The sequence below is a fragment of the Cornus florida genome, unplaced genomic scaffold (assembly GCF_030987335.1).
Source record: "Cornus florida cultivar Cherokee Brave unplaced genomic scaffold, ASM3098733v1 CherokeeBrave_3.0.0_Hap2_Chr03, whole genome shotgun sequence".
NCBI classification, from domain to species: domain Eukaryota; kingdom Viridiplantae; phylum Streptophyta; class Magnoliopsida; order Cornales; family Cornaceae; genus Cornus; species Cornus florida.
In genome coordinates this window covers 79103-102094 of record NW_026775573.1, presented here as the reverse complement: position 1 = coordinate 102094, position 22992 = coordinate 79103, and the positions used below count along the sequence as shown (strand labels likewise).

The following is a 22992-nucleotide window of genomic DNA, read 5'->3' as shown; positions in this document are numbered from 1 at the left end:
ATAAATAGATCGTTCATATGACATATATTAAACATATATCTTCCAGTTATTGATTGATTGAACCCTAGAGATTATCTAGGTGCACAGAACACGAGCCAAAGAGAAGGAAAAAGAAAAGAACTTGCCTTTGAGTTTCAGACTTGAAACTCTAAATTCCCAGTTTCTGTATTGCCCGTTCAATTCTCCACTGCTATTCCACAAACCCGCATTCCTTCTACCTTGCTCCCACCTATCCTTCCTCTCCTATCTCTCTCTATTCTCCCTCTGTATCCCACGGTCTCTGTTTTTTTTTTTATTACAGAAATTACGTTTAATTATTCTAAAACCCTAAACCACCGTGACACACATACTTATAGGCTTAATGATTAAACCCTAATTCATGTATAACTCGGCCCATAAAAACCTAGGTTATACTCACTGTCGGCTCATAAAGCTATCTAGGTTATAAGATACTCGGTTTAATACAGTAACTGATACTAATTTAGTCTATAATTTAATCTAATTAAAATATTTAAATAAACCAATTACACATTAGAAAGACCAAACCAATCCAAATACAGAAAACAAGAAATAATTAACAAAAATAAAATTCATAATTAAACAATAAATGCCAGTTAAACAATTAAAACACTTAAACAATAAATGCCAATTAAATACATGTCACATAGGTAAACAATTAAATAAAATAATTAAACCAAATAATCACGCAAAAATACAATAAAAATAATAAATAAATGCCGAGACTATCCTTTTTAAAATTAAGGGTATTACATTACTGGTGTTTGGAGAGCCGTAAAGTATCATCACTGTATTTCATTTGCGTATACATAATTAATTTAATAATTTTGTGATGGAATGTGGTGTATCTATATATAAAAATTAATTTATATATATATATATATATATATATATATATGTATATATGGATTAATTAATGTATGTTTTGTATGGAAGGAATCGTGTGTGTGTGTGTGTATATATATATATATATATTATATGGAAGGTATTATACATATATATATTGTATAATATATTAGTATATGTATATATCTTGTTAGATGATTAAATTAATACTCTTACTTGACATATATATGGATAGGCTGGTTATAAAATTAATTTATATGCATAGGATATGCATGGAATGCCTAGGTATGAGTTGTTTTGTTTGTAAGTTAATTTTCCTATGTAGAAACTGTATGGTTGAGTTATAGACATGGATGAGTTGTCAAATGTCTAAATATATTGACTTATTATTATCAATAAAATACATACGAGTGAAGTATGGATGACTTGCTAATTAAAAGTATAAATAAATATATACTTAAGGAGGCATGATTGATTTGCCAATGTATAAATAAATATATTTAAGGAGGCATGGTTGAGTTGCCAGTATATAAAAGAAAATATTTATTATGGCATGGTTGATTTGCCAAAGTGTAATTATATTACTATGTGTTAGATGATTAAAATATATCATCTATGGTTATCATATGTATAAGGTGGATTGGGAATAGTTATTCTTAAATCAGAATAGTCTAGTACTATAGTTTAGTGTATTATTTTATACATATTAATAAAATAATACTGGTCGTGACATGGATGATTTGTCAAAGCTTAGATATTTGGCTGTGTGATTTAAATACTTAAAATTATTATTGGTTTTGGAATTAAATATAATATTCTTTTAATTATATTATATTATTTAAATTATTAAATTGCTGTCTAGGATGGAATTAAGGTTAGAGGAGTTTCTTTAAAAAGAAATTGTGGATTGGACTAGGTGTGGTTATTAGTTAATCATTGATAATGGTTTTGGAATTAATGCACCTAGTTATAATGGTTATTGTTATGTGTGTGTGTATATATATATATTATGGTATGTTAAGGTTAAAACTTTATTAGGTTTGGTTTTGATCAGAGATGATCTATTTATTGGTTTTCAGAGGTTTGGTAGAGAGAACTTGCTCGTACGGTTTAACCCACGAATTTATTTTTCAGGTTATTAGAAGTTCAATTCTCAAGGTTGAGGATCCGCAGCTAGAAGACTTATCATCCACTTTTTTGGTTTATTTAAAAGTAGGATATTATTATTTCTTCTTTTGTTATTGGTATTTAATAATGAACTTCTGAATTATGGATTTTGGTTAAGGGATCCTTGAGGTACAGGATTCCCGAGTTGTAACCATTTGGGAGTTATTAAGGGATTTATTATTTATTAGTTTCTTTAGCATTTTATTTTATTCTTTATTTCATTTTGTAATCTGTGTTTGTTTAAATACTTTAATTGTTCTAATATTCCTTAATTTTGTGCGCGGAATTGATCAACCCGTGTTCCGAAATTAGGGGGTATCACATTCCACTTTACACCTCATCAGATATAACAACTGAATTAAAATGCAGCAACTTTAATCAGTCATGATTCATACTAATCACATAAATGATAAAGTTTTTTGCAAAATATAAGTACGTTATATTATTTACCTGCAAGAAGAGCACGCATCCAATATACTCGTGCTTCGTTTTTCCACCTCATTCAGATTCACCCAAGTGAGCCATCAAAGTTTCAAGCACGTACGTACACCAGTTGTACAACTTGATTTCATGCACATTATGCACAGCCTTTAATTCTTTGACATGCGTACTATAACGTCCACTGGGCGTTAAAAATGCAACACACGTAAGAAGAACAAACGCTCTTTTGAAATCATCACTAGCCTCACACTGCTCTACCCTTTCCATCAGATCATTTACATGCAGCCCACTTCGATAGCCACTTTTAGTTACCCAATCGGCTTTAAAAAGCTGACATGTAGGAACGTCCATGATTCCAACGGGTAAGCGAAAGATTTTGTGGACATCGATTGCATTTATTGGCAGATATTAATTATCTTCAAGTTGAATGCGCCGTTTCTTTATGTCCAAATGGCCAATTATGTAATCAAAGAGTGCGGTAGACAAATGCTCACATTGTAGGTTCAGCAAATAGCCAAAACCTATATCTGTCACATCCTTCCTCTTTTCGTCTCCAAGTTTCGCTACTGTGTTAATGAATTTCGCGATTGAGCATTTGTTCCACCCACTTTTCACCTTGTATTCAACCTACAACATCCCAATAAATTTAATGTCACATTCACAATTTCATTTAACTACCAATACAGAAGCATCAATTGCATTCTTTTGTACTTCATATTATGTTATCACAATAACAAATTAAATTAATAATTTAATTAAACTCCCCAACTTACCTTCTCCTTCTTCTTTTTGTTGACTGGTAAGCCTCTACGACTTTTGAACTCCACATCACGCAATCTTTTATCGTCATAATATAGACCCTTCTCCACCATGGTTAGACCATTCTAAGCATTCTTGCATTTCAATTCCAATATTTTTTTATCTCTCCCCTTCATTGCCCATGCACTTGTTGATAGTTCTTCATAAAAACAGCCCTCATAGACACAATATCATATATAATATCACCAACTCAACATTAGCATTTCAATTCAATACATATGCTTCACAACTTATTTCACAACTTACTTATAGACTTATCGATTCAAACATAAACATGTTGAACCAAATATTTCCTAAAATGTTCATATTTACCAAAGTAACACATCAGTAAAACATCAATTCCATTTCAAAGGCATGCAGAAATTATGTTCTACCATTATAAATAATTCATCCTAAACAATCAATTTCCATGTGAACGTAAATATCAGACAAATGAAAAATAATTCACAAATGTTATTCTTAACATTTATACTAAAATGAATGTATACTTACTTGAACAAAAAGGTAAACTCCTCCTCCACGCCGCATATTATTAACTGATGCGCTGCTGCTTGGCTGCGGATCATAATTCTCTTCCTTCGCCTCAACATTGTAATCCTCATCACCAAGGTCAGATGATTTATGGGTATGACTATGACTAGGAGTAGATGATTTAGGCGGGGGAGGTGTATGCCCCGCAGAAGAAGATTGATTACGCATGGTTTGCATCATACATTGGAGAGTAGGAGAAGGAGGAAGATCAACGATATTGTTCACATTTTTTTTCCGTATAGGTAATTTTTTTCGTACAAGACCTTTCTTTTGAGCTATCGACTTCTTCCGACCCATTTGTAAACCACTCTTTACAGCACAGCAAAGCACACACTATTATGCACAAACAACCTTTCTACCAATTGTCAGTCAACAAAATTTTAATCACAAACAGATAAAACAAACACACACACAATTAACTGCAAAAATAGTGCAACAACAAAATCATACCACCCAACAATAGATATAACACACCAATTACCATTACAAATTATATTCAAAATTGCATTCCCTTACACAAATAAAATTTTCATAATTTGCAATTCATTTTTCCACAATTTAATAATAACAAATAACTGTTATCACGAATTATACTGGACTATCTGGGCCACATATCGGAACCGGCAGGAACAAGTACAAGAGAGGATTCCTGCCCATGTGTATGACTAGAGTAGACTGCAGAATTAAACAATTGAATAGACCTTTAATTTAAAGAACTTGGAACCACTCCATTGCATACTATTTTGTATGGTATAAAGTGCATAACATGTAAATACATCATTTCAATGATATGATTAGTTAAATGCTTTATGAATTATGATTATTAAGTAGAAAAAGAGTTTGTAGGTATAATTTTCTTGGCCATTGTGTTGTATGGTATAAACTTGTTTTAGTTGTGCTATAACACAATTATAAATTAGAGTTTGAAAATTTTGCAATGTATCTCATTTTGACGATCTAAAGAATTTAATACATATAGGATCATCTTCTTCAAGTTTAATCTAAATTACATGACTGGAAGAGATTCCACTGCAAAATTCCAACATACCATTATCTATCTACTCTTTGACTATTGAGATGTGCAGAATTTAGATGATGATACATTTCAAAATAATCAAACAAAACTAATAAAACAGAATTTAATATACTATATTCAATCAAATTAAACTTCTGAGTTTGGAAAGGGATGGATAGAATTTAATAAGGTTCAATCAATTTATACTGTATTTTTATCACGAATAACTTTTCCAGGATTTCACAAATAATCAAACAAAACTAATAACACAGAATTTAATATAGTGTAATAACACATAATTTATTTATCACGAATCACTTTTTTAGGATTTCACAAATAATCAAACAAAACCAATAACTTTAATATAGTGTATTCAAAGAGAGTAAAACCTCTTTAGGTCCGAAAAACTTCCGCAAACCTAACTCCGACTGCTGTAACAACCGTCCGACAACTGTAACAACAACTTTTTTAGGATTTCACAAATAATCAAACAAAACTAATAACACATAATTTAATATAGTGTATTCAACGAAATAAAAACCTTTGCGTTTCCGAACAGAATTTAACCTTCTGCTCCGCAAACCTGACTTCGACCACTGTCACAACAGTCCGACAACTGTAACAATAACAATAACAACCTCTTCTCGCGACCTTCTTCCACCTCCACTTCCGAAAACCTAATTGCATGTACTTTACTTTCAAAAACCTAAGTCTGAGCTTGACTTTCTTCCACCTCCACTTCCGAAAACCTAATCGCCTCTACTCCACTTCCGAAAACCTAAGTCTGAGCTTGGCCTTCTTCCACCTCCACTTCCGAAAACCTAAGTCCGTCAACCTCTTCTCGCGATCTCCTTCCAAGTCCTCCTCAATCGCTCCTCAATCGCCTTTTTCGCCTTTTGGAAGTACTTCTCCTTCCGACCTAGAAAAATGAAGGAGAATTTGGGAGATTTTTGAATGTCGAGGATATTTCAATAAATTTCTCTAAATATTTAATATATACAAGTATATATACACAATATAATATATACATACACGAACATATATATTACAACGTATAAAAAGTAAAGGCAGATGGTAAATTTTTCCAATTTTATTTCATTGACGTGGTGTTATCTAGACCACAGATTGAAACCAGAGGGAACAAACAAGAACGGGAGAGGATAAGTGCCCCCACATAGACGTGATCAAATGAAAAGATTCAGGTTGAGTAGTTGAAAGTTCACCAATGTTCAAAGATATGACACAAAGAATACCATTATTATATTGGGAGCAATAGCGTTATATAATGGTATTGGATGTGTCAGCATTCTTATCGTAAGTGGTTGTGCATAAAAAAACAGACATCGACACACGGTATCCACAAGATCTCCACTTAATATGAGTGGTGGATGGTGACAAATGAATGGTTCATCGAATGAACGCATAAAATAATAATATATCTATCTCACTAATAATAATGGAGTGAGGGATGCAAATTGGTGAGCAAGGCCGGTTGGGTCAACAAGGTAAGGTCATATATACGAAGAAAGCAACTTCATGTTTTGGACCTTCTCAATCAATTATTGATGGATCCCTTCTGTCCATGCTCCACCACAATTTTTCTTCATAATTCACATGCTGCTGCTAGTGGCCTTCTGTTTTTTGACTTTTTGGTCCTTACAAAAGCATTCATTTAATTGTAAAATTACATATTATCCATTCTATTATCTTTATTAAAAGCGATTTTGAGTTAATGACAGGGATATCAATTTTTACCGTCTCGTTGGGATCCCGTCCCGTCCCGTTAATAACGGATATGGAAACACTTTTTATACCGTTGGGGCAAGCATGGATACAAATTTTGTACCCGTTACGGGTCATGGGGTAGGTAAGGGTTCAGTATACATATCATAGGGGCCCTGTCCCGCCCCTCTAAGCATATATATATATATATATATATATATATATATATAAAATATTAATAACTTATCTTAGTGATTTACCCAGCTACCCATCTCTTATAATCCTAATTTGTGATGTAAATTTGTATTAAATTTGATTTTGTTTTAGTTATAGTAGAAGTTGGAGTTTAAAACTTCTTGTGATTTGGTTGTATTAAACTTTTATTTTTGTTTATTATATTCTCTGAATTATGTTATGTGCATGTTATTTTTGTTGGGATACATAATTTGATTTATGTTGTACCATTTCTAGGCTTTCCACATTTAAATAGCAGGAGTTTAAGTTCTAAAAAGTGAAAGAAAAAAATTTGGTAACGGGGCAGGCACGATGGCATAGTATTTTCCAACAAGGCTGGACTGGACATTAAAATTCAACCCGTCGTGGGTCTCGGGGCGAGCATGGACTTGACAAAAATTAAAAGGGGCGGGACGGGATTTAGAAAAATCCGCTCGAAATTCGTTCCGTTGCCATTCCTAGTTAATAATAGTAATAATATATAAATACTGAAAAGATAAAAAAAAAAAAAAAAAACTTATATATTGGAAAGAGTAACGGTTAAAAAAATAAATAGATAATAATAATAATAAAAGGAAACAGCGTGAAAGAAGGGGTGAGCAGCCAGGGATGGAAGGTGGAAGTTTAAATTGGGTGGAGGGGAGAGAGGCGTGTTCTGTATGAAGTAGTCCGTAATTGTAAACGACATTGTCCTTGTTTGAAAAAGAATTGTGTGTGTGGGGGTGTGGGGTGGGGGTCCCACCCATATTCCTTCCTTGGAAATTTGATTGATGGATGCCCAGCCAAAGCCAGAGGCAGAGGCAGAGGCAGGGTCAGACCCAGACAGCCAAGATTATCCGATACCACTTCATCTTCCACCTCCTCCTCCTCCTCTGTTACGTTGCTGCTTGTACCTCTCTCCCAAACTCTCTCTGTAATTAATTAATTAATTGATTTTGAAGATTAGTTAATTAGTTATACGTAGAGAGCAAGGAAGGTTACAATAAGGAAGGAAGAAGCCGAAGAAGGGGAAGGGAAGGGAAAGGAAGGGTTAGAGAATGAGCGTGGCGGGGATTCAGGCGGCAACACGGACGCATGTGGGGAAATACGAGATCGGTAAAACCCTGGGTGAGGGCAGCTTTGCCAAGGTCAAGTTCGCTAAGAACATTGACACCGGAGACAGCTTTGCCATCAAAATCATTGACCGTGATCGTGTCCTTCGTCACAAAATGGTCGAACAGGTACTACTGCCCACTCACACATGGAAATGTATGCATGTGTGTGTGTGTGTATATATATATATATATTAACACTTTTATGCTAATTTTATTTCTCAATATATATTATAATAAAAAGCATTTATTTATTTATTTGGATATCAGATAATGGAATATGAATGAATCCCTTTGTCCTCCCCTCACGTTTACCTGAAATGAAAACGTCCGATCCTTTTCACCTGAAGCCAGAGAGGACATGATACCCTCCCAGACCTTCACTCTACCTTATCATATGACATTTGAAGAATTTATCCCACCTTCACAGGAGTACACATATTGCTAAATTTGGCTTTTGATTTGTACTCGTATCATTTATATTTGCTCCCTTGATTTGTATGCTCCACCTCTAGCTTGCTTCCTGCACTATGCACCTATTATATATCCTTTGCTTTAAAACAACACATCTTATCCACCAAAAACAATTACTTTTGTGCAAATATATATACTTACTCTTATATTATTCCGAATTCCATGCTTTAGTGGAAACCAAATGGAAACTGTTTGACCATATAATGTGTATAATTACTAAAGGGTCGCGAAGAAAAAAACACTTATGGTATGCATATAGGGTGTATAATCCATGTTGTAAGTTCTAAAAAGTCCCTAATATTCAATTTTGGAGCAAACAAGGATCTGAATGCTGAAAAGACTAAAGTACCCCCCTATAACTGAATAAAAATAGGTAAAAAATTAATTAAATGTGAAATGACTAAACTGTCCCTCTTTTTTTATATATATAATATAGGGTTGACGGCAAAAAACACCTTTATGGTAATCCCTTGTACGTTCTAAAAACTCCTTAACATTCAATTTTGGTGCAAACAAGGACCTAAATGCTGAAAATACTAAAGTATCCCTCTATAACTGAATAAAAAATTGATAAAAAAACTAATTAAATGTGACAAGTGTATATATATATATATATATAAGGGCATTATCGGAAGAGACAATGGTATTTTTGGAATTTAATATGTTAAAAATGACCTCAATCCCTTCTTTGTCACCTTTTTTCAAACTTAACAGACTTATATACTCAAAATAAAGGATAGAAGTGTTATTAGCCAAAAATGTAAACATTAGGGGTGTTTTTCTCACTTTGCCCTTATAAGGGCATTATCGGAAGAATTAAGGGTGTTTTCGGAATTTTATATCTTAATCGTGACTTCAAGCCCTTCTTTGCTCATTTTTTCAAACTTAACGGACTTATATACTACATAATCCCTTCTTTACTCATTTTTTCAAACTTAATGGAGTTATATACACAATATAAAGGATAAGGGTGTTATTTGCCCAAAATGTAAACATTAAGGGTGTTTTTCTCACTTTACCCAATTACTAAATAATAACCTATGTGGCACCTCAACATTAAATCAATCAACTTTTTAAGGGTCAAGTGCTTAGAAAATAAAAATTAATGAAACTCTTCTTAATTTCCTTTAACAATAATGTACTATATTACACATGGTTAGCATTGTGATATAGATACAATACAATAGTAACATAAGACACGAGGTAGGTGACATTAAAGTTGCAACATACCCTGGACTATCTAAGGCCTATAACACATACTGAACTGTTTTACTTCAATGGGATCCCACGTTACCGTGAAGTTCACATACGAGGTCATAAAACTGATTGTAGCTAATAATTTCTTTGTCCAGTTCACTATTTCACATCATTGCAATACAAGTGCATTACTATTTTCCACCAGATAAATAATTGTCTTAAAACAAAAAAAAAAGACTGTATATTTAATGAGACACTTCATTCAACAAATAGACACCACTGGTTAATAAGTTCACATTTTGCAAGTTAAAAAGACTCTTAATCTAGCTCTTACTCATAGAAGAATGATCAAGTAAATGAGAATTATAGCATATATATTGCATGCAAGAGTACTGATGCAAATGAAAGGGAGAAATGCAAATAAACCAATAAGGATTCAAATCTCCGAACATCATGCACAAACAAACCCAATACATTAAAATAAATAAATAAATCACAAATTGACAATTGGGTTCAAATCACCAAACATCATGCACAAACAAACCAAATACTTAAAATAAAATAAAAAATCATAAATTCACAATAGGGATTCAAATCACCGAACATCAACCACAAATAAAAAAATGGGCGGAGTTTTATATCTTTCGTATCGAATTAAATAATAAAAATAATAATAAAAAAATGTATAGAAACTCTATGTACATTTATATAGGTATATAGATAGATAATATAGTCATGATATAGAGTTTGAACTCTAGAAAAGCCAAAAGAGAGCAGTGTGGGCCCCACCCTCCTCTCTTTCGTCCGTTCAGAGTTCGGAGAACAAATAATTATCCATAATATAGATGCATGTCTTTACATTTCCATTATGTCAAGATACCTAACACATTCTTATTCTTTTATCCGGACTTGGAACTCGCTGTGTAAAGAATGACATGGGCGGAGTTAGTAATTGAACTATTCTGTTTGTACTTAAATGAATACATTTTGTAAGTTGCTGTTTTTACTTGTAAGTTGTAACTTATTACTGATTTAGAATATAGTTCTTCTTCTTTAAAATAAAAATTTGGTGTCGCTTTTGTTGTTTCTAGATAAAAAGAGAAATAGGTACAATGAAGTTGATCAAGCATCCTAACGTCGTGCAACTCTTTGAGGTACCTTGCAACTCCATTTTGTTGAGTCATTGCAGTTTACAGTAATTGTAAAATTTGTTCTGGATTATCAATTATGTAATAGTATGATCATATATCAGGTATAACATGGACGAAATGAAGACACAGTGGAATAATCTGATGATGTGTTTTAAACGTGGTTACTTTTGATGCAACTTTATTTATTTATTTATTTTTGGGTCTTTTTTTTGTTCTCAAATTCTGTCACTCCTGTAGAATAATTAAAGATTAAGCTTTCACAATTAGAAGTTATGATCATTTTGGCTTAAACCTCCGAATAAGATAGTGCAGGAAGTATTATAGATGCACCTCAAAATGTTCAATGAATAGAGGAACTTGTCAATTTTGTCAGCTTGGAAAGGCATAATGCGAAATTTGCTAGTGAAACAATCATGTCTTTACCTACTTGGCACTAATTTTATTTTTATTTTTATTTTGATACTTAAGTAAAATTATATTGCCAGAAAAGAAAGAATAGACAAGAAGATTCACGGTACCTTTACATTCATGCCCTTAAACTTAACCGCAATTAACATACAATTTGATAAGTCATATTGCGTATCTGTTACCAAAAGGATCATTCAAGTAAATGCATGCATTTCAATATGCGTCTACCAATAATTATAAAACAATTGGAATTGAGTACTGTGTTTCGGAGGAACACACCTACTGAAGAGAGCATGTTCCCAACCCAACAATCCTTTATTCTGAATTAGACATTATAAGCTTATCCATGGCTACCACTCACGTAATATACACTAATCTGGACTGAAGGGTTGTCAATTCCACATACCAGATTTTCTCTGTGCCTCAGCCTGTAAATGTGTATCTTAATTTGTGATTGAAAATTGAAATAGGTTATGGCAAGCAAAACGAAGATCTATATTGTGCTTGAGTATGTTGATGGAGGCGAGCTCTTCGACAAAATAGTAAGGCATTGTTCTCTTAGCATTGTGTCCTTCAAGCACCTTTCGTTTGATTTATAACACAATATACTTTGTACTGTACTATACTATAATGTAAGCATGCTAACATGCCATGATGCTTTTTCTCTTTGGTATTGGATGTTATATTGTGCGTTTATGTATGTGTAATCATTGGGCATTGAAGAACATCCCTCGCCTTACTGGCTTAGTTTTATTTGCAGGCTAAGCATGGGAAACTTAAAGAAGATGAAGCCAGGAGGTATTTTCAGCAGCTCATCAACGCTGTGGATTATTGCCACAGTAGAGGCGTGTACCACAGAGACCTAAAGGTTTAATATTTTCTTTTTCTGTTCAATGCTGTGGTCAATGGGTTTTTCCTGGAATGGAGATTTTGTTTTCTTTGGCTCTATTCAACTACGGTGTATTTACTTCGCATCTTTTGCAGCCCGAGAATCTGCTTTTGGACTCATTTGGTAATCTTAAAGTTTCAGACTTTGGATTGAGTGCATTTTCACAACAAGTACGGGTACGTATTGTTAATGGGTAACATGTTCTTGAAAATTGTGAAACAAATATTTAGTCACGGTCATGTCCTCACTGATCGTAGAACATGAAATTATCTGTTTTGGTGGTGGTGGTGGTGGTGGTGGTGGTGGTGGTGTTTGGGGTGGGGGGGGAGATCGGGTGTCTAAACTAATCTCAGTGAGTGGCAGACACTTGATCTGATCTGCTGGATAAGTTTTTATTTTGTACCCGTTTCTTATTAGTTTCACTTGAATTGGCTTTGTTGAAAGATATAAAAAAAAGTTGAAGAGAGAAATTAAAACATGAAGAACACAAGAATATAACGTGGTTCAACTACTAGAGCTTACATCCACGACACACAAAGCCCAAAGGGCTACATCTCTTTCGTTACATTCTCTCTTAATGTTGTTTACAATAACCACCTCTATTTATAGGTGAATTGGGGAAGACTTGCAGCTAGAGAATAGAAATTTCTTGCTCTCCAAGTATTTTATAATAAAGGAATTACACAGAAAGTCAAATACAAATATAGCAACAACTTGTTTCCCAAGTATAGCAACTTTAACATTCTACATTCTGTTAAAGAGTGATTTAAGGGATTAAATCACTCCTATAATTATTCTCCAACAGGCTTAATACCATTTTTCTCATTGTAGGAAGATGGGCTGCTTCACACTGCTTGTGGGACACCAAATTATGTCGCTCCTGAGGTATCAGCTATGGTTTTATGCAATTGAAAGGTTGCAATTATGCAATTTCTTGTGTGTGAGATGATTTTTTCTTATCAGGTGCTCACTGATAAAGGTTATGATGGTACATCATCTGATATATGGTCATGTGGGGTCATTCTTTTTGTCCTTATGGCTGGATACTTACCTTTTGATGAGCCAAATCTCATGGCTTTGTATAGGAGAGTAAGTCACAAGAATTTTGCTTCCTGTTTTGTGATGCTTTGAATTTCGTGCAGAACATATCTGAATGGTCTAATTGATTGTCAGATTCACAAAGCTGATTTCTCATGTCCATCATGGTTTTCATCTGGTGTGACGAAATTGATAAATCGTATTCTTGACCCAAATCCACTCACTGTGAGCTCAAATTCTTTTCTGGTTTGAACTTCATTAAATTACTGTGTTTTCTCCAGTTCCTTTTCTTTGATGTTTACCATTTAGAGATATAGTTTAATGAACATATCTATAATTTCTTCTATTACATGTTGTTTTCCCCTCGGGTAAAAAGTAGCTGTTTTGTTGCAGCGGTTAACAATTCCCGAAATATTAGAAAATGATTGGTTCAAGAAAGGATACAAGCCACCACATTTTGAGCAGGGAGAGGATGTGAATCTTGATGATGTAGATGCTGTTTTCAATAGTTCGGAGGTGAGACATTTTATTTGTATTTTTCCATAATGTGTTCTTTTAGCTGCATGAGAGTGTGTTTGAAATGTGCAGATCCCATTTTTTTATAAAGATCCTTTTGCAAATGACATTGTGAAGTAGGAGACAAATAATAGATTATTTTCCTATGTTCTTGTCTAGAAAAGAAAATGGAAGTTATTGAGTTTGGTTTTATGGCAATTATAACTGACAATATCGTCATTCTGAAATGAAAAAAATTAGATTGAGTCCAATCTGGCATTACTCATTTTCGTTTTTCTTGTCATTCATTTTTAATGTGCAGAAACATCTTGTAACAGAAAAGAAAGAGAAGCCTGTATCCATGAATGCCTTTGAGCTTATTTCAAGGTCACAGGGTTTCAATCTTGAAAATTTGTTCGAAAAGCAGATGGTATGTTATGTGAGGTTTCTTTGCTTGTGCTAATGAATATTCTAGTGTTGTTGAGGTAGATTTGTATTTTCCCTTTAAATTTTAGGTAAAATTTATCACTGCTGACCTAATATTTCTTCACCGCCTGTTTGATCCCAAACTATAGGATATTGTGAAGCGAGAAACATGTTTTGCTTCCAAGCGCCCTGCAAATGAGATTATGTCTAAAATTGAGGAAACTGCAAAGCCTCTGGGTTTCAATGTCCACAAGCGAAATTATAAGGTATTTCTTTCTTGTGTTGCACATCTTGATATGCTTTTATCATGATCTGCCTGTGCCAGTATCTTCACCCAGAAAGGGGTACTGGTTAGTATATGCAGTCTGACCTATTAAAAAACAAGAGAAAAACAGAAGAAAACATTTTTGTATATTTACATCTTTTTGTTCTAAACTGTTCCAGATGAAGTTAAAAGGTGACAGAACTGGAAGGAAGGGCCACCTTTCTGTAGCTACAGAGGTATTGACTTGATCTTTGGTGAATGTTAGATTTTTTATTTTTTTCTTTGCTATTCAAAGTTCACTCATTGAGGATGAAGAGAGAGAGAGATACAATATTCTCATTTGTTTGTTGGATATGGTATATCAGAGAGAGGATTCAAAAGCTACAAAAACAAATTCGGCCTCACCATGTCCTGATGTGGATGTTTGATTATGTTTTATCATTTATGTGATGTCCCACATCGGTCAGGGGGGAGGAGAGGTTGTTGATATTTATATGTGTGGACACTTCCTAACTGTAGACACGTTTTCAAAACAGTGAGCACGAAGAGTGTGCAAAGCAAACAATATCTCAACAGGGTGGGGCATGACATATAGTATTAGAGTCAATTTCCAGTCGGAAATGGGGGAGTGTGCACAAACCCATGTGAGTCACGCAAGCAAGGACACTGTGTCCCAAGAGGGGGTGATTGTGACATCCCACATCACCTAGGGGGAGAGGTTGTTGGCACTTGTATGTATAGACACTAGCTAAACTGTGTAAACATGTTTTAAAAATCGTGAGCACGAAGAGTGGGCAAAGCGGACAGTATCTACGCAGGGTGGGGCAGGTCGTGACAATTTCATATCCATAATTCTTCTTGAAATAGATATGCATACTCTTTTGAAGAGAGAGAGAATAGAAAAAAAGGGGTGGAGGTGTTTGGGGATGGTACAAAATAATATCCCAATGTATTTGAGAGGAACTAAAATGGGTCTACATTTCGGTTGAGTCATAAAGAATTTATAAATCTTTCATAAGATTCATGAGGTATCATTTTTTTGCTTTCTTTTTCCCATTGATTTATGGTGATGATTTTTCTACTATTTCTCAATTATTTATTTATTTATTTATTTGAGGGTGGGTGGAGATGTAGTGAGGTCATGAGTCCATAAATTTATTGATAGATATATCATTTACCTTGTATGCTATATGTGAGGCCTTGTGTGAGCAATTTGTCTCTTCACATTCCGAGTTTGGATGTTTGACATCTGCTATTTTCTTTACCTTTTTGCCTGAAATAGAAAGTAATATGTCTAATCATGGGTTTTGTATTCTTAGATTTATTTATTTGCTTATATGATATGTATGTGGTTTGTGTAAGCATCTATGAAGCATAGACACAGATAATTAATATGGACATGACACAATACTTATATTGCGTTTACAGGCATTACAATAAATTCTTAATAAGTAGAACATAAATATGACAAGGATACAACATTTTATATATATATATATATATATATATATATATATATATATATATATATAGTGTATTAATGTAGATATTTATAGAAATTAGAAAATTAGAAGTTTTGGGTTTTGGCTTACTCAAACAGAGAGCCAAGAGCTATATTTATATACAAGAACAGAATACAAAGAAAGGAAACCAAATCAAAGAAAAACAGGAAATATGCCAAAATCTACGTAATCCCATAATCATGGGGATCTTATTTACGTGATCCCATGATTACGGGGATCTTATCGTGATCCCATGATTATAGGAATCTTACATTAAACACCTAACAGAAGGCTAAAAACAGCTAATAAAAATAAAAAAAATAATAATAAAGATATTTCAACATTCCCCCTCAAGCTGGAGTGAAGATATTAATCAATCCCAGCTTGGTAATCTAGGAATGAAGCAAAGATGGACCAACGGATTTGGTGAACACAGAATCTTACATAAAACACCTAATAGAAGGCTAAAAACAGCTAATAAAAATAAAAATAGTAATAATAAAGATATTTCAACACTCCCCCCCAAGCTGGAGTGAAGATATTAATCAAGCCCAGCTTGGCAATCTAGGAATGAAGCAAAGATGGACCAACGGATTTGGTGAACACATCGGCCGATTGATTAGAGGACTGAACAAAGCATGGCTTGATAATTTCCGAACGAACCTTCTCTCTGATAAAATAAATGTCCACCTCTATATGTTTAGTCATCTTATGAAGAACAGAATCTGAAGCAAGCATGATGGCTGACTTATTATCACAAAACAAGTTTGAGGACTGTTTTTCACTTAGCCCTAGCTCTTCCAAGAAAGATCGAAGCCAGAGAATCTCACAAGTACCCTGAGCCATGGCACGACACTTAGCCTCTGCTGAAGATCTCGAAACTACAGGTTGCTTCTTACTTTTCCAGGATATAAGATGGTCTCCATAGAAAGTACAGAAGCCAGATGTGGAATGTCTGTAAGTCTTGGACCCAGCATAGTCTGCATCATTGAAACCGAATAGCCCAACCTGCCTGCAAGAAGAATAGACTAATTCAAGTCCAGGACAAGACTTAAGATATCGAAGAATACGATATACTACATCCATATGAGCTGTACGAGGAGCATGCATAAACTGGCTCACAACACTAACCGCAAAAGCCAAATCAGGACGGATGTTGGTAAGATAAATCAATCTTCCTACCAAGCACTGATACTGCAAGGGATCCGAAAGGAGATTTCCAGACTCGGCCGATATCTTCAGATTAGGATCTATAGGAGTGGAAGTAGGTTTACACCCAAATATACCTGTGTCTTAAAGAAGATTTAAGACATACTTCCTTTGCGATAAAGAGATACCCTACTTAGATCTAGCAACCTCAATTTGCAAGAAATATCTAAGCTGCCCAAGGTTTTTCACATCAAAAGCTTTAGCCAATTAAAGCTTTGTTTTATCAATCCCAGGGATGTCATTGCTAGTAATGATGATATCATTAACATAGAAAAGAAGAATGTTATGTCGACCAGTGGAGGAACGGCAAATAAAACATGTATGGTTAGAATGGCATCTAACAAACTCCATGGATAGAATTACATCACTGAAGCGGCTGTACCAAGCTCTGGGAGATTGTTTTAACCCATTCAAAGACTTTTGCAATCGACAAACCTTTCGAGCATATTCCCCCTCAGCCCGAAAACTGGGTGGAGGATCCATGTAAATAGTCTTACGAAGATTACCGTTAAAGAAAGCATTCTTCACATCAAGCTGATGAAGAAGCCAATTGTGAGAGGCAACCAAGGAGACAAGCAAACGAACTAGGGTCAATTTAGCCACCAGAGCGAAGGTATCATTAAAGTCTTTACCAGGAATCTGAGTAAACCCTTTGGCCACCAAACGCACCTTATACCGTTCAAGAAAGCCATCAGCTAGATATTTAACATTGAATACCCATTTGCAACCAACAGTCTTTTCACCAGGAGGGAGAGATACAAGCTCCCATGTTTCATTATGTTGCAAAGCATGTATTTCTACCTTCATAGCAGACATCCAGTTGGGATTCCGGAGAGCCTCAGACACATTTATGGGAATGGAAATGGAAATGGAATCAAGTTTGCCTAGAAATGCTCGGTAAGACCCTAAAAGACCATCATAAAATATATACTTGCGAAATAGGATGATCAGTACTACAAGCGAATCCAAATCGAGCAGGGGGTTTGCGGTCTTGAGCAAGATACCAAGACTCCGGAACAAGGTCAAGTAAATGTAAAGGAGGGAAAGGAGATGTACCTGAACCTGTATCTCAGGAGGATGAGGGCAGTGGAGGCGGAGCACGAGGGCGGCAAGAATAGACCTGCAAAAGGGGTGAGCAAACCACAAAAGAAGACTCTTCTTGAAAAATAGGAAGAGGACGAGCAAGAGGAGAAGCCTCTTGATCGGGAGTAGAATTTTCCTGAAAGATAGTGTTAGAACCATAAAAAGGGGTATGCTCATGAAAGGTGACATCAAGAGAGTGGTACATGTGTTTGTATGCAGGATCGTAACACCGGTAACCTTTTGACATGGAAGAGTATCCTAAAAAGATACATTTAATGGCCTTGTCATAAGTTTAGTACGAGAAGGGCTACGATTCTGAACAAAACATGTACATCAAAACACCAGAGGCATGATGGAAAAAAGAGTTATATCAGGCTGATGCACTTGTAAGGGGGCCTGATACCAAACTGATGCTGCCTTACCAAGAGAGGATACAATTAAATCGTCTTCACAACAATATTGAAACGAAATAAAGAACAAAAACAAGAGAGAAGAATAAATTGCAAAGAATTGCAAGGCAAACTTTATTTGTTGTAAAAAAAAAAATAATAATCTCTTCAGCTAAAACTGTAAACCCTAGCAATAACAAGGCTTTATATAAAGTTTCTTCCTTCCCAATCCTAGCATTATATTAGCTAACTACCAAATATAAAATAAAATCAAAATAGGAAATCTGCTGAAAATCAGAAAATTACTCAAAATAAGGAGACTTTCAAAATATGGAAAGTTTCTAAAAAACACTTTCTACTTGCAGAAATTTGAAATTCTGTGTGTATCAATAAACCTATAAGAAGGGAAAAACAGAGAGCTAGATCAAGCTAGGGAATAGCTTAAACACCCCAACTCAATCCCAAAAGAAAGGGAGAGGTAGAAAGCTGCTATAGCAGGGTAAATATTGATAATACCAAAAAGCTGTTGAATACAACTTGGAACAACACAAGGGATGCCCTAGCAAAGATTAAATCATAACCCTTCATATAAATATAATCTAATAGAGTATTCTATTAAGTAGAATAAAGACACTAACAATGACAAAACGGTCCTTAAATGGTCACATGACTTAAAAAGGCACATGGCTTACAAAATAGAACTAGAATGACAAAACTATCCTAGCTAGAGCTCAAGACAAACATTAAACATGAAATAAAGACAGATTTAAGACTTGAATAAATAACTTAAGACCCATAAACAATCACACAATCTGATGACAGTTTCAGCTACCCCTATTAATGCAAACTGAGCCTAGTCTTCTTAGGATGTTCAACTGTTTAAAGAAAGTCCTCTTTCACTTGCACGGAATCACATTTCCTCCATGATTTTTTTTTGATAAGTAAAAATAAATCAATCACATTTCCTCCATGATTGAAACACATTTAGAAGAGTTTAGATAAATCAAAAGTTCACCTTCTCTCTTCTTTTGCAATAACATTGTTCATCTTAAAAGTTACAGAAAATCTCAAGATTATTTGATGTAGAGAGTGCACGAGTGGATGTTTTGGTTGCTTACTGAAAGATGAGGAGAAGAGAGATGGACATGATGTTAGGACTGATTCATTTGAGAATGACAAAATGCATGTGTGTGATATATGTGTGTGTGTGTGTGATGTATACAGACAAGCGGGTTTCGTGGATGGGTCATGGGTCTTCTCTTTCTTTTATCTGTTTCTTTTTCTCTTAAATCTTGGACACGTGGCACAATTTAATTTGATGGATGGATCATAAAACTCCGTCATTTAGGTAATAGACAAATTGGTAATTTATCATCACAAGTAACGGCAAGTTTACGGTGGTGAGACGGTAGGGGTAATTGTAACATTTGGAGGAACTTTAAGGCTTTGTTGCTTGAATAATAGTTCGAGGGGGGTTATTTTCAAAATTGTTATGGTTCGGGCCCTTCGGGGGGATTTATTGCAGTTTACCCATTTAAATATCATAATTATTTGTCATATTATAGTTATAACAATTATAACATGCCAAACAAGCTTATATTGCATGAACACACATTTTGGACTATATTTGACACGTCAGCGCTGATACATGCACTTGAAAGACATTCCTGAGTCCATGTAACATAAGACAGGATATATTCCATTATATCTCAATTTTTCATTTTTGAAGAAATTCCAAGTCTTTGGAGTATTTGTTAGCTTTTCCCAGCAATTATATTATGATATTTTATTAGAAAATTCTCATTTTAATGTTCAAGACATGTTAAACTTGTGTTCCGAAGTATTTTAGTATCAAATACGTAGTCAGAGTATCTAAAATGTATCGGATACGTGTCCGAAATAGAAAGATCTAGTTTTAAATAGTGGATATGTTTAGGTAGAATTGGACACGTGTCGCGAGCATCGGATGAGTGTGTTGCAAGGAATTTTTCAATGAAACAGCATCTAATTAAACTACTCAGGTTGTTGACTGTTTTCGACTTCAGGTTTTTGAGGTGGCTCCCTCGTTACACATGGTGGAGCTCCGGAAAACAGGCGGTGACACACTAGAATTTCACAAAGTATGTCTTACTTTAGTTGCTAGAGTCCTTGCAACAGTTTTATTTCAAGGAACTTGAAACATTTAAGACGCCAACTTTACCATTCACTGATTTGGTTCCCCAATTATATAATCAAATGGCAGTTTTATAAGAGCTTCTCATCAGGATTAAAAGATATAGTCTGGGACACTGAAGCAAATACTAAAGAAATGAGGTGAGCTTTCTTTTTCTTGTGTGTATTTTACAATTTTATCATCACCATCATCATCATCATCAACACCTCATCATTTGATTCGTTGTTTTCTGTGCAGGTCTTAACAATTGTTGCGTCCATTTATTAGTTAAAAATCCCGTGTGTTTATTTAAGCCCCCATTGCAGACCTCAAGCCGAGGGTTATTGAATGGACAGTGGTCCATTAAAGTCATGGATGTGTGAAGAAAATAGCACCATTCATTATTTACGATTGTTATTGGGATCTGTGGCCACTGAGGAGGGAAGTAATTCAAATCCCTGAATTTGAGGTCCTAGTTGGTTTCCTTTCTTGCATTTCAATTTTTCTATAAATTAAGTGAAACTATTGGAATTTTCAGACAGATTGTTTCGTAAGTTAGAACTGTCCTGGATCTCCAACAAGGGACATTTGGGTAAAGAGGGTAGCTTCATCCCTAGATTATACTAATTCCTTAACATATGCATGTTTCCCAAGCTTATATGATTGAGTTATTCCAAAAATAACTCCATAGACTGGCGAAGTGGGAATCGGTGACATGAGTGGTTGGTTCTCGTGGACACTCCATGGTGGGTCGCAAACTTACAATCATTGAATTAGTGCTCTCCTGTGTTATATGTGCGTGCCTATTGAAGAATTTGGTAATACAGCTAGTACACGTTCATATGCTAATTAGTAATTATAATCTCGTTAGTAAGCTGTTACTTTCCGTATTTAAAAAAGAAATAAATGAATGGTAGCCTAATGTTATATATTCCTCCTCTGAATAGCACTACCGACCGAAGACCAAGGAACCACTATTGAGTTGGCTCAAATTTCTCATTCCGGACAGGCCCTGTCATTAATTACCATGACAGTTGCCATCATTCCCTGATGGATGCAATGGATACTGTTGGCCGCTGCCTCTTTTAAATGCCACAAAGGCACAAATGTAAATGATCTTTTGGCATGTACGACTCTTTTTCTCTCTATATGTATACACACGCATACATATATGTGTGTGTGTGTGTAGAGAGAGAGAGAGAGAGAGAGGGAGAGGAGTGTTTAACTTCTAATTGTAGCCTTAAGGTCTGATCAAACTGGTAATTAGTTTAGTTAATTAACTTCTCTTTTCTTTATTTTAAGAAACTTACTCTTTCTTTCCATATCATTAAATATTGTTAAAGAGAAATAATAGAAGTAGATAATTTATTAAAGGAAACGAGAATAAAACAATTTGGCTACCCTTTGCCTGGGTTTTTCTGTCCCGTAAAAACACCCTTCCCAATCATTACTTCTTGTTTGTTCAAATTTCAAGGTTTTAATCAAAACTCAAATTTCAAGATTGATTCACAACTAATTTAGAATTAGGAGATGACTATTGGCTTAATAAATTTTTTAGAAGGGTCTTGCCAAACAACTCTTAATATAATATTTTATGTACATCTAAATGTTCTCAGTGTCTTTTTTGTCTTTTTTGGATAAATTAAATGTTCGAAGTGTTGATCCATGCCAAAATTTGTATAATATAATAGCAAATCTTAGGTTTTTTCAAGGTCCTTAATTTAAAGTATTCTAATGGAGAATTATGTTCTCTATTTATTTAAAATCATTTAGGTATATGTTTTCTTAATTTATTGCATAATTTATTCTATTGATAAAGTGTAGGAAGAAACTAAAAATGATGACTTTTAATTTCTAGATTAATTTTAGTTTGTAGTGGCTGCTTGCGGATTTGGCAAAAGTAGCCAAATTAATTTTATTCTTGTTTCTTTTAATAAATTGTCTAGTTTTGTCATTTTTTTTTAATTATATTTAATGATATGAAAAGAAAATGTAAATTTCTTAAAATAAAGAAAAGAAAAATTAATTAACTAATTGTTGAATTAATTGATTGTTTGCTAAGACCGCTAATATTTATTTCAATTATTAGTATTTGTTTAAGCTTCCAGCGAAATTGAGGGCAAGTCCAAAGGCGAAAATTATTTGAATTTTTTTTTTTGAAATTCTAGTTCTTTCTTATTAACTTAATTTCTCAACTTAAAGCAACATGAATGGGCAGAGCCTCATCTGGTTGGGTAGTTAAAAGGAATCCACATTGGTTGGGTTGGATATTCCCATCCAACAATTTGTTCTTTAAAAATCGCATGTCGATTTTAGACTCCCAACTGGTGAGAAAGTCGGTAACGTTTTATCCACCGTTGAGAGCCTTATTCAAGGAGAGGATTGTTGAATAGTGGACCGAGTCCCACTACATTGGCTAAGTTAACCTTT

At 34.3% G+C, this 22992-nt stretch overlaps 1 protein-coding gene across 3 annotated transcripts; it reads left to right on the top strand.

Annotated features, from left to right (window-relative positions):
* Positions 1-7454: 7454 nt before the first annotated feature.
* LOC132298868 (CBL-interacting serine/threonine-protein kinase 9) lies at positions 7455-21159 on the top strand. 3 transcript variants are annotated; one of them, XM_059795198.1, is made up of 15 exons: positions 7456-8013; positions 10647-10709; positions 11585-11656; positions 11875-11982; positions 12099-12179; positions 12835-12888; positions 12967-13092; positions 13177-13266; positions 13435-13557; positions 13859-13966; positions 14112-14228; positions 14407-14463; positions 20432-20530; positions 20653-20723; positions 20821-21159. In XM_059795198.1, the coding sequence occupies exons 1-15, from the start codon at positions 7831-7833 to the stop codon at positions 20825-20827; spliced, it is 1359 nt and encodes a 452-aa protein (XP_059651181.1). In that variant the 5' UTR covers positions 7456-7830; the 3' UTR covers positions 20828-21159. The 3 variants fall into 3 exon arrangements, with proteins under 3 accessions (XP_059651184.1, XP_059651181.1, XP_059651182.1); XM_059795199.1 differs by having other exon boundaries at positions 7457-8013; positions 20456-20530; XM_059795201.1 differs by lacking the exon at positions 11585-11656 and having other exon boundaries at positions 7455-8013.
* The last annotated feature ends 1833 nt before the right edge of the window (positions 21160-22992 follow it).